Genomic DNA, 13,114 nt, shown 5'->3' with positions numbered 1-13,114 from the left:
TATATTATATAATTTGATATATTATATAAATATTATATAATATCATAATATATAATATTTATATTATATAATTGTTATATAATTGTTACATAATACATTTTGTGTATTATTAGCTAAAACTACATTAAAAAGAAACAAATATCCCAAAGTAGAATTATCTTATTTGTAAATTATTTGTAAATTCACTTTTCTACTACAAAAGTAACAGCACATCAATAGCATTTAGAAAATAGAGAAAAATAATTTGTCATAAGTTAAAATATATTTTCTTCCTGTCTTTTATTCCTGATCATTAGAGCCAATTCTGCTGCTTATACTCTGAAAATTATTTTATTGTTTCAGAAGCTTCATTTTCTGCTCTGGGCTGCTTTTTTTTTAACAAGGTCATGATGAAAACCCAGTAAGAGGATGTACCTGAAAGAGCTTTGGCAATTGTATCATAGAGCAAATGTCCATAGCAGTTGTTTCTAAGTGTTTTCTAAGTGTTGTTTCTAAGTGATCCCCAATATTCTATCCCACTGAGGTGGGATTACCATACTGGATTATGCACAATCTCAAATTCAACTAATGTGACCCAAGATACATTATGTATTAATGATTTTATACATTAATTTTAGTCTGAATGATTTTAGTCTGAATGATTTTAGCTCCTGGGTGAATATTACACAGAACCAGGGGTCATATTGCTTAGAACAATTCTAAGTCTGTTGAGCGCCTCTCCCTAATATTTCTGGTAATACCCATAAGCAACAACGTGGATCCAGATTTAGATTCATGGTTCAGAATTAGATAAATATCAGCACAGAGGAAGCCAGAATTCAAAGGTGATTAAAGTGTTCTGTACCTTTTTCTCTATGTAAAAGAAGGCATAAGTTTACTAAAAGGAGGGTAGGATATTTATTTACCCTTCCTAAAATTGGGTATTTCATACATGGCTATTATAACTGCAAATATAGACTGCAGACTGGTATATAACTCCTCAGTAGCTAAGCATAGATAATTTTTGATATATCACTTCCACTTTTTTTGATTAATCCACTCATAGTCTATATTTTATGACCTTCTAGAAAAGATTGTGGTTTCCTCAGATACAACAATTTAAAATGTAAAATGAATTTACCTTAAGCATATACATATAAATTTGACTTCTTGTCTATGTAACTCCATATATTTTTATTCTTCTTTTGCTAATGCTTATTTCTGAGTTTACAAAAATCTTTATATGAAGTAATATTTTCTGGTTACACTCCTACCACAGATTTGGATGAGTTTATTAGTGTGTAGATGACCACTGAATTTGTGAATATATGGAATACATTCTCATATTCTGGGGAGTATTTTGAGGAATGATCATTTCATATGTCTTAATGCCATTTTCATTATTTCAGCAGCAGCTAGAAAGGATGAAAAGAAGGAAGGTATGTTTTATGCAAAATCCCACTGAGCCTTTTGTGAGTACAATTTACCAATATCCTGAGTTGGGGTTTGACTGCTATCCTGTCTATATTCCCCTCGGATAACTGTATCTATTATGTGCATACATTTTGCATGAATGTGCTTTTTCTACTTCACCTCACACAGAAGGGTGAGCTACTTTTTGAAAGCAATTTTAATCTAATCTTTCTCAAGATATAAGGAATAAAGCATAACTTCTCAAAATCCTAGGGCTCCTTCTATGTTGACAGTTTTATCAAATTTCAGAACTATGTAACATACAGACCCATTCTCATCGGCATTCAAATCAAAGTCTTCTAAGCCTTTGGGGTATATAAAACAGTAGTCAAATTTCAATTTCACTGCTTTAAGCTTTTTATCTGTTTGTTTGTTTATTTATTTATTTATTTATTTTTCTCTCATTGCTCTGCCTCTAGGATATTTTTGTTCTATTTTTTTCTGGCTTATATACCTCTTTTCATTTTTTCTCCTTTTGAAACATTGTCCATAATCAATATGCAATATTGGAGGAGCTTGGGATCAGCTCTGCTTACGTAGATTCAGGAGATCCAGAGTCCGTGACCAGCTAAAAAACATATAAAATACTCCTTATAGACAGCGAGACTGAAATATTGGTATAACCTTGAACCTCGATTTTTTTTTAAATTTTTTTCCCTTACATTTAGTCCTCCAGAATTTTCACTTTTACTGAACGATCCTTTTGTTTAATTCTTCCTATAATAATTAGAACAACTAATCTTCATTTGCAGGATCCAGTTCTTTATTTGCGATCTCACATTGCCATTTGTGATCTCATGTTGGTCTTACTAACTTTTCATGTCAACCAGAACAATAATCTCCAAAATCAGTGGTCAAGGACTCCTGTGGGTCTCTGAGACCTTTTCAGTGGTTCTACAAGGTTAAAATTATTTTTATAAGTGACAGAAAATTTTCATTTACCTTTCTCACTGTCGTTCTCACTTGAGTTTGCAGTAGAGACTTCTAGAGGCTAAATAATGGTAATAATACAATACAGTAAATGCCCAAGCAGATGTGCAAATCCTATTGCTTTCTCATTAAACCAGACATTAATAATATTCACAAAAGCAATAAAAAAGTCACTCATGTCACCATTTTTTTTTTGTATTGGGAAGCGTATTGGTCATAAAAATATGTTATTTATGTTAACATTTAACAGGTTTATTATTTTTAACAAATGCATAAATAATACCATATTTGAAAAATTTCTTCAGCTTTAATTTTTTAAAATTATAAGTATCAATAGAAGGTACGTTAAAAAAGGCTGTTTGGGAGTTTTAATAGTTAAGATTTTAAAGGAGTCCTGAGAGGAAAACGAAAAACTTTGACCAAGATAATTAATTTGCCTCTAATATTACCTCTTTCCAAAATATTCAACTGATTTTATTCAACTTTTCATGTCATAACCTATTTAAAATATTGAGTGGCTTTACACTGACCACTGAATGTACTCTACAAGACTTAACCTGCAATTAAAGTTTTTTAAATTCTTTTTCTGAATCGTCTTTCCTGACTGCCTATTAAGAGTACCTCAAGGCGGTCAGCTTACTCATTTCTGCCCGTGGACGCTGCTGAAGAAGCATCCTTAAAGCCTCTCTTCTCCCTGCCGTCATGTCTAAGTCAGAGTCTCCTAAAGAGCCCAAACAGCTGAGGAAGCTCTTCATTGGAGGATTGAGCTTTGAAACAACCGGTGACAGCCTGAGGAGCCATTTTGAGCAATGGGCAACGCTCACGGACTGTGTGGTAATGAGAGATCCAAACACCAAGCGTTCCAGGGGCTTTGGGTTTGTCACATATGCCACTGTGGAGGAGGTGGATGCAGTTATGAGTGCAAGGCCACACAAGGTGGACAGAAGAGTTGTGGAACCAAAGAGAGCTGTCTCAAGAGAAGATTCTCAAAGACCAGGTGCCCGCTTAACTGTGAAGAAGATATTTGTTGGTGGCATTAAAGAAGACACTGAAGAACATCACCTAAGAGATTATTTTGAACAGTATGGGAAAGTTGAAGTGATTGAAATCATGACTGACTGAGGCAGTGGCAAGAAAAGGGGCTTTGCCTTTGTAACCTTTGACGACCATGACTCCATGGATAAGATTGTCATTCAGAAATACCATACTGTGAATGGCCACAACGGTGAAGTTAGGAAAGCCGTGTCAAAGCAAGAGATGGCTAGTGCTTCATCCAGCCAAAGAGGTCGAAGTGGTTCTGGAAACTTTGGTGGTGGTCATGGAGGTGGTTTCAGTGGGAATGACAACTTCGGTCATGGAGGAAACTTCAGTGGTCGTGGTGGCTTTGGTGGCAGCCGTGGTGGTGGTGGATATGGTGGCAGTGGGGATGGCTATAATGGATTTGGTAATGATGGAAGCAATTTTGGAGGTGGTGGAAGCTACAATGATTTTGGCAATTACAACAATCAGTCTTCAGATTTTGGACCCATGAAGGGACGACATTTTGGAGGCAGAAGCTCTGGCCCCTGTGGTGGTGGAGGCCAATACTTTGCAAAACGACAAAACCAAGGTGGCTATGGGGGTTCCAGCAGCAGCAGTAGCTATGGCAGTGGCAGAAGATTTTAATTAGGAAACAAAGCTTAACAGGAGAGGAGAGCCAGAGAAGTGACAGGGAAGCTTCAGGTTACAACAGATTTGTGAACTCAGCCAAGTACAGTGGTGGCAGGGCCTAGCTGCTACAAAGAAGACATGTTTTAGACAAATACTCATGTGTATGGGCAAAAAACTCAAGGACTGTATTTGTGACTAATTGTGTAACAGGTTATTTTAGTTTCTGTTCTGTGGAAAGTGTAAAGCATTCCAACAAAGGGTTTTAATGTAGATTTTTTTTTTTTTTTTGCACCCATGCTGTTGATTGCTAAATGTAATAGTCTGATCGTGATGCTGAATAAATGTCTTTTTTTAAAAAAAAAAAAAAAAAAAAAAAAAAAGAGTATCTCAAGGGAAGGTCATGATCAAGGCCTAAACAATTCCAACAGTAAAGATGCAATGATCCCTTTTGAGATTGAGACAATGTATTACTTTCATAGCAAAGCTCGAGGTTCCAGCTCTCCAAGGTTGTTGTGCCACACACCAAAAAGGATGAAGCCCAAACAAAAGGGGCCAGATAATGCAACACGAGTTGGGGACACGTCATTGCTGAGGAGCTAATCCAGACTACAGCAAAATGATTTTGCGGTCTGCAGCTCTATTCCAGGCAGCTTTAGGCAGAATCAGGAGGTGATGAGAAACTGCCTCTTGACATTTCCTGGGAGAGATAGGGAGCCATGTGGGAGGTGGTCTTACAGCAGGTCTTTGCAAGCCTCCCTTCTTTCTACATTCTGGGAGAATCACAAGGCATCCTATCAAAACTTAAATTAACTGTGGTTCAAAACTTTACCTGCTCCTTGAATTGTACTAGCAGATCCAGGTAGATATTATTCATCTAAACTCAGCTTGATTGATGAATTCCTAGCAACCAGAATTCTAGGAATTCCACATTATCTTCTGAAAGATAGAAATCCACTGAGAACCTGCCAGATGAGATTTATTTTTGACTATAACTAGAGCAAATAGAGTTGAATACATGTGAGAATTAGTCCCTGGTTCTACAGCTTCCAGATTCAGACCAGAAGATAAATCATGCTGAAAAACAAAGCAAAATTCCTGGTATTCTAATTGACTAAAGTTGTCAATCAAGTAGGTTCCACAAAGGAGATAGGATACTTCAGTACTAGCATTAGTAGGCTATCAGAAAGTTAACTTTTCCCTTTAATATAAATTGGTATTTCATTTTCATCTGGCATCACTTACGAACATAAAAGACCTTACTTGAGACACTGCTACAGATGAGTGAGTGATGGATTTAACAGATTGCAAACACATCACTGATTTTAAATCACAGGTGCTGGGGGCCTCAATGTTCTTAAAAAACTGCTGCCCAGATTATTGGGCAGATGGTCTTCAGGGAAGTATATTGACCAAGTAAGCCTTTGTAACGTTTTAAGCTGTTTGAGCCAAGAATGCTGAAAGAGCATAATGAAGTTTAATAGCATGAATATTACCAGCTAGTATTAATAGCTCTTCAGAGTCAGTATGTGATCTTTGGACACAAGCACTATAGTTTTAAGTTGCTCTATCACTTTAGTTCTATATTTCTGTTGCACTCTTGACTCTAAAAGAAAATGCACAACTTTATCATGACATTCTGAGTTTCATTTGCCTGACTCTGGACTTCATATGATGTTTTAATCTTTCATTTTAGTACATTTGATATCTGATAAAATATATTATTGATTCTTATTATTAGGAAATAGAAAGGCAGATTAAAATTACAGATATTCTTTAGTTACATTTGCTATATTGAGCTTTCTATCCTTTCCAGTATCTGGTCAGAGAATATAGGGATTGGAAATAATCTTGTTCTAATATGGCATGTTTTATCTTCTCTCTGTTCCCACATTTCCCCCAAACTTTAGGTTGAATTTATTACTGCATGACCATGTTCTCTTCATAATCCTCCTGTGCTTTTCCTATTGGCTATATTCTGGACTCAAGAGATTGTTAAGTGAGGAACACGCAACTGCTTGGGCAGGCAGAAATACTATTTCAGTATACTGGAGTCAAACTAATTGATAACTTACAATGGACATTGAACTATCAAGTTCATACCTTAGGCTACTGTGTTATAAGATTCTCATATTTTAAGTAGAAGTGGCCACTGCATATTGTTAATATAAAACTGTTTCATGTCATATTTTTTCTGTATATTTGAATTGCTTGCTTATCCAATTAAAATAATTATTCAGGAAGAAAATGAATGAGAAAAATGTTTGCAAAGCCCGTGTTTCAGATAGCAAACTTAGCCTACTAATTGAAATTTCCTGATGACAAACTAATTAGCAAGAATATTTTTTAGATTGGTTTTCAGAGCTGGGATTAATTAAGAAAAATCTATTCTAAAATTACTTTCATTGTAGTGGGCTGGACACAATAAGGTTTAATAAATGATGAATAAGTAAATGTTTTGTCTCAGGAATCTATTATTTTTTAAGTCAAGGTTTGTTTCTTTCCCTTACAAATAAAACATATTCGTGTTACAGAAAAATTTGAAATTCAGAAAGAGAGGTAATAAAATCTAGCCTAATTATTTAATCTGTCCACAACTAACATTAGTATGCTGGCATATTTTCTTCTAATCTTTGTTCATACACACTCACATCACACAACAAGTTGTTTTATGTCATGCTTTGATTTTCATTTTGCATTATTTATCTTATTTAGTTAATATTTTCCAGACTGTGGCACAATCAGCAAAAACATCATTTGAATAATTGTGTATTATTCTATTGTGTGAATATACCACAAATTCATCAACACTCTCTTATTGTTCAGAGGGTAGTGTTTAATATTCCCATTACTGAGAGACACAAAGTCAAGTCATGAGAAAAGCATTTCCCTACATATACGTTTTTATGATAATATTGCTTTTTTTCTCTTTGGATTTCTAGAAATGGAATCACCACATCAAAAAGCATGCTCACTTTTATGACTTTCTGGATTATTTTCTTAGTTTGTTTCCTAAAATGTGTTTCTAGCTGACACATCTACAGAAGTGGGACATTACCTTCACCACAGTGTTACTGGCATTGATTATCATTTTTACCTAAAACAATTTTGTTGACCATCTAACTGCCTTTTGTGAAGAGACAATGAGTCCGTTATCATATCCAGACATTTTAGTTCCCTTTCTTCATCATGGAAGTGAAGTCGTGATACCACCACACCACTGTAAGGCACAGAAATCCGTAAACTTGCAAACTATTAGTGAATGTCTACCATTCTAGGTTCCAAGCCAGATAATTGTAAGCCAGAAAACAATTTAGCTACCTTTTGCAGGTATCAATTCATAGTTCATTATTATGGTTCTAATTACAGTAATAGAGAATTAAAAAATTCAGAAACAGTAAAACAGAAACCGTAAAAGGACAAAGAAGATTAAAAAATAAAATATCCGAAGCAAAAATTCAAGCTAAGGTGCTTCCATCTTAAAACAAATGAACTTTAAAACCTCTTGTTTTCATTTTCAAGTGGTAGGAGCAGAAAGTTTCATGGCCTAAATAATAGAAAATAATAAATTTATCAGATCTAGGCTGAACGTTTATCTACTATAAATGAAATAGATGTATTTCGACCACTAAATAAACATTACTATGTAACAGTTATAAATATAATGATGTATTCATAAGTAACCCATGAGTCAGCACTAATCTATTTCTTTTCTATTACCATAAGAATACCTGAATATCTGTATTGAAAGTGTATTGATTATTCAAAGAGAGTGCAGCACAATTCACCTGGACTGACTTAGATTGAACAAATGAAAAGTTTCAAGTTAACTACATGAACTCCTAAGCATCTTTATGGAAATAGACCATATATTTACTCAGTTTGATGTTCCATTAACAGGTTATTAACTTATATAGGGAAAACAAAATTTCTTTATAAATTATATGTGGATATATTTTTATTTATGTTTTTCAATGTTTTATATTCTTTATAAAATATTAACATAAAATATTTTATAAAGAGTTTCTCACTCCTGCTTCATTCTAATACTTATTCCCACAAAACAGAACAGTTTCTAAGTCTCATATTCTAGAAATATATCATGCAAATGATGAATTTTGTTGAATAATCAATTTTATTTCATTGTTTATAGAAAATTGTTGTGAGCTAATCAGCTGTTGATTTATTATATCTGTTTTATTAATAATTTATCTTTGTGTTTTCAGATTCCAAGAAAACAAAAAAACCTGCAGAAGGTACTGGACATATTTCTTTTATTCTGCCTTATGTTTGATTAACCCTGAAATAGCATACCTTCTTAAAGGATTGACATAGAAGAAGGAATTATGTGTGGGATAGAGGAGAATAAAAAATGATTGAGATTAAGGGGGAGAGAGAGAGAGAGCGCCAAATCTATTCTGACAGTACTGCTATGAGAAGTATTTGGCAGTAATAGAAGTGAACATTGCATGTATTTACCTTTCACAGTAATTGTTTCCAAAGAAATGTTTACTTGACAAGAAATTGAAAAATTTTCAGTATCAAACATTTATTTTACTAGAAAGCACACACTCAATTACTTTTTGACAGACCAACATCAATTAGGAACTGATTTATCCCTTTCAGTCTTGAATAATTCATTTGGCAAGTATGCCTGTGCCTCCTAGACTTTTTCACATAGTGTTTTTATGTGTTTAAGAAACACACATCAGGTGTAAATAATTTAAAATGGTTAAACACTATAATCCTGGGTTAATTTATTGTTAAATAATGTTTGCCAATCAAATTATGGAAGCACCTACAGTAATTAACAATACCTCATAACCTCACTGTGAAATTTCACCTCACTGTGAAATTTAAGGAGAGAAAATTGGAAGGAGCGGTGGGAAAAATTACAGTCTAATCAATATGTAGGGTAGTAAATTTTATCTTTAAAGTTTTAAGAGCAATGATTTTGTTTGTATTTCTTTCAGTAGAACAGCCCAAGGGAAAAAGTAAGGAAATGCATGCAGTGTATTTGTGTCCCTTTTTTTTTTTTTTTTTTTTTTACTGCTATTATTTGCCTGCTGCTGTATTTAGACCTGGAGTTTTGAATCCGCCTTTCCTACGTTTTATGCATGTGAACTCTGTTGTTTTTTGTCCAACTAAAAAAAATACACAGTCTGGGGGTTATAGTGGACTGAGAAGCATAGTAATCATTTTTAGAACTCTTTCTCAAGCTCATGCAATCATCTAACAATACTCTTGACGAGCTTGTAATCAAAAGTAAAACTGCATTCCATTAACCCAAACTGACTTATGCTTTTGTAAATTTAGTCCTAATCTGGTTAGTTCTCTGTCCTTTGAAGATTGACTAGAAGTTCCTTTCCAGGCTAGTTTTACAACTTTTTTCCTATCTTTCTTTTTGTAATCTGTAGCATTTTGGAATGTACATGTGATATATGACATTTTTCCCATAACATAATTTCCCCCAACATGCACTATGAGCTCTGTCTAATTGTATTGCTGTTCAGCCTCATCCACTGTTGCTTTAATACACTATTATGGCTGTTTGCTAACAATTCAGTCAAGCTCAATACCTTAAGGTATGTCTTTCACAAATATATGTTCTCCTCTGAAGAAAATAAGATATATTTAACAAAAGAAAGCAAAAAAAGAAAAAAAAAACACCTAAACTTATTCACTTTACTATTAAAAATTAGCACATTACCAGCAATATAGAGATTTTAAGAGTCTAGTAGTATCAAAAATGTGTTTTAAAATACATACCAATTGAAATATATTTATGTATGTTTTGGCCCTACATAAAGTAAGGATGCTGAGACATTCAACGTCATAAAAACGCTCTAAAATGCCCTGTGGAGACACTCATGAAATTATACTTCAACTCAGCCAGGGGGAGCAATCCATCTATAGAGAGGTGTGAGTTCTCTCAGTTCAGGTTTATGTGTGTGCAGAGCTGCTGATGAGTACTGGCACAGTGATACAGAAAGCACTCTATAAACACTGCACCAGCAGGAAAATGGAGGACAACCGGAGATTCGAAAAATAGTATTAAAGTATATATAGAGAGAGCCTTAAGACCCTTTATTACAGTTTATATGATTTAAAAGTTCCTGCAGACACTGCAGCTCCTTGGCAATCTTCAGGGCACTGATGCACTTAATAAATAAACATGCCTTCTCACGCAGTCATTCACAACTCAACTGTTTCCCTCCTTGAGAAGGTCCGCAGATTGTGACTTGGGTAGCAATAAGGAGAAAAAATAGTTTTCTTCAAAACACCTATCAATTCTTTTCAAATTCACTCATTTGCTGTGGTTTATCATCTAGACTTCCTTTTATTATTTTTAGTGTTGTATCTTAGAATTTCTTTGATTTGGATTTTTTGTCTTGAGGGTTGCTTTATTTAATGGTACAGCCCAATTTTATGTTTTATTTTGCTGCTACTTTTCCAATAATCACAACTTAAAGGTTGTTCACTTTTCAGATATTTTTTATTATGGTTAGGGGAAACAGGATGAAGAGTACGAGACCGTCCTGTACATTTTGTAAATGTTTGTGAGCTATAATTTTTTTCAAAATAAAAAGTAAAAGAGAGAGGCCTCAAAAATCAACCATAGGATGATTTTGTGGTCCCTATAGAGTTAAAGGGTAAATCAATGTATATTTAATATGGCAATTCAATAGCTACACCATGAGCTATCCTGTATAATGAACAAATTAGCACAGCTATTTTTCAGCTTGTATAATGGCTTTCTGATAAGATTGAGGGGACTTTGTTTTAACTTTTAATCTTATGTATAGTTGGTATTCAATTTTGATGCGTAGCAAAATCTGCTTCCAGTACTTTTTTGACTGTCATCACTGATTATTTGTGACTGTCATCACAAATTTCTTAGAAATGTTTTATGATTAGAGCTTCAGTTAAGCAATACCTTAAACAATGCATTTAATTGCTCTTCATTTGCCAGACAACATTTGATAATGTTCTAATTTTGTTTAATTTTAGCTAAATCGTCATAGCTTCTTCCTTTTGACCTGAAACACTTGGTCAAACCATTTGTTTCATTTTTTTGTTTTACTGCTTAAAGGCTTTCTTAAAGGAGGATAAGTTGCTCATACCATACTTGTTTAATTACAAAGCCTGACTAACAAAATTGTATACTTGAGAAATTGATGTGGTGACCATAGCATTCTATGACACTCTATATTTTTAAAATATAGTTTGTAGAATTCTTTCAGCATGCACATATTCTAGGCTTCAAAATCTATTCATTAAAAAAAACTTTAAGAATCTTTCCATTCTTTTTCTTTAAAATATCAGATAAAAATGTGTGTATGTTAAAGTATTTCTTGAAAATCTTCTTTTAAATTAATTTGACAAGGTTGTCAAGGCAAAATAAATAAGAATAGAAATGTAGATGATAGCACTTCATATAAAATTAGTGCTTGCAATTCTTATAAAATTAGTGCTTATTATAACATAAATATCAGCTTAATCTTGAGAACAAAATAATGCTTTGTCTCATACAATTTTGACAAAAGTAGATTCCTGAAAAGAAACGCCATATAAAGAGGACTCTAAAAGGAGCATTTGTCCAAAAAGCAAGGCAAATGTTTTACCCTGAAACTTCTTTTTCTATTTTAGTGTCTTAAATGTATCTCACAAAGCCTTTGTCTTAGCTTAACAGCTATTTCTTCCATGTAAGAAGATTCTTAGAAGAGGCAGTCCACATGAAATGCGCTAATCTTCAACGTTCTGAGAGTTATTTTAAAATAACTGCAATAAGGTGGGGTGCTGTGGCTCATGCCTGTAAACCTAGCATTTTGAGAGGCCGAGGTGGGTGGATCTCTTAAGTTCAGAAATTTGAGACCAGCCTGACCAACATGGTGAGACTTTGTCTCCACACACACACATACACACACACACACACACACACACAACAAATCTGGCTACACATGGTGTGTGCCTGTAGACCCAGCTATCTGGGAGGCTGAGATTGGTGGATCAACTAAGCCCAGGAAGTGGAGGCTGCAGTGAAATTGAATTATAACACTGTGCTACAACCTGGCAACAGAACGAGACCCTCTCTCAAAAAACTAAGCAATTTTTTAAAAAGCTGTAGTAATTGTCTTTTATACTTACTATTTTTACTCAAACTCATTTCATATTGATCTAATATAATAGAAAATTTCATTTTTTTTACCCTTTTTGGATTCTATTTTATTTTTCTGGTTTATCGTCTGTAAAAAATTCAAATTCCTCTAATATTCAGAATATTTTGATGCTGCCCCATAAGGAAACTCCCAAGATAAATGGAAGAAATAATTATTTTAAGTATACAATCTTAGTTTTTTTATGTAAGCTATTATTAGTTGCTGCAATCTGGCATCAGCACATGCATGTTTCTTTGTGTTCAAATAATTAAGTTGGGATTCATAAACTTTAGAATAATAATAATAACAACAATAATAATATGTTTCAGAACAGGAAAAGAAAGAAAAACATGTGGAACCAGGTAACTGTTTTTAAATTCCTCTGTTCTCACAATTTCATAATATTATTTGATTTGCAATTGAATACTGAATTGCAATTCAATGACATAAAATGTTGATTTTTTTTCTTTCCTTTTTGATACAGCAAAGTCACCAAAGAAAGAACATTCAGGTGAGTAAGACCACTGTTGCTGGACCCCAAATACTGATGTCCAGTGTTTATTAATGCTGTAGCCTCAAACAGGTGGTAAGACAGTGGCAGTAAAAGGCAGGGAATGCTTCCATCTCACAGTGGTTTTTTCCAAGTTCTTGACATGGACATAACATCAATGCAGCTTTAGAAAATGAAAGCCAAATGTTACACCCTTGCTTCTCAATGTGTGTTCTGTGAACTAGCAGCATCAGGATCACCCAAGAGGTTATTAGAAATGCAGAATTTTTGGCCCCATTCAAGACCTACTGAATCAGAGTCTGCAACTTCACAAGATCCTCAGTGAATTCATCTGTGCAGTATTTGTGAAGTGTACTGTTTCACAGTTTAGTGTAAAAGCAAAACAAAACAAGAACAAAACACTTTCTGTAAATGC

At 33.9% G+C, this 13,114-nt stretch overlaps 1 protein-coding gene and 1 pseudogene across 2 annotated transcripts in view; both read left to right on the top strand.

Moving 5' to 3' along the window:
- TRDN (triadin) overlaps positions 1-13,114 on the top strand; it is a 273,616-nt gene that overhangs the window by 232,631 nt on the left and 27,871 nt on the right. For both annotated transcript variants that reach the window (XM_073022439.1, XM_008007178.3), the window contains 5 exons: positions 1,389-1,418; positions 8,256-8,285; positions 9,003-9,023; positions 12,518-12,550; positions 12,673-12,699. In XM_073022439.1, the coding sequence (XP_072878540.1) occupies positions 1,389-1,418; positions 8,256-8,285; positions 9,003-9,023; positions 12,518-12,550; positions 12,673-12,699 (141 nt within the window). The remainder of the gene's footprint in view (positions 1-1,388; positions 1,419-8,255; positions 8,286-9,002; positions 9,024-12,517; positions 12,551-12,672; positions 12,700-13,114) is intronic.
- Positions 3,050-4,392, top strand: LOC119625196 (heterogeneous nuclear ribonucleoprotein A1-like; annotated as a pseudogene).

This window comes from Chlorocebus sabaeus, chromosome 13 (genome assembly GCF_047675955.1).
Source record: "Chlorocebus sabaeus isolate Y175 chromosome 13, mChlSab1.0.hap1, whole genome shotgun sequence".
Taxonomy (NCBI): Eukaryota; Metazoa; Chordata; class Mammalia; order Primates; family Cercopithecidae; genus Chlorocebus; species Chlorocebus sabaeus.
This window is presented reverse-complemented; position numbering and strand designations above follow the sequence as displayed.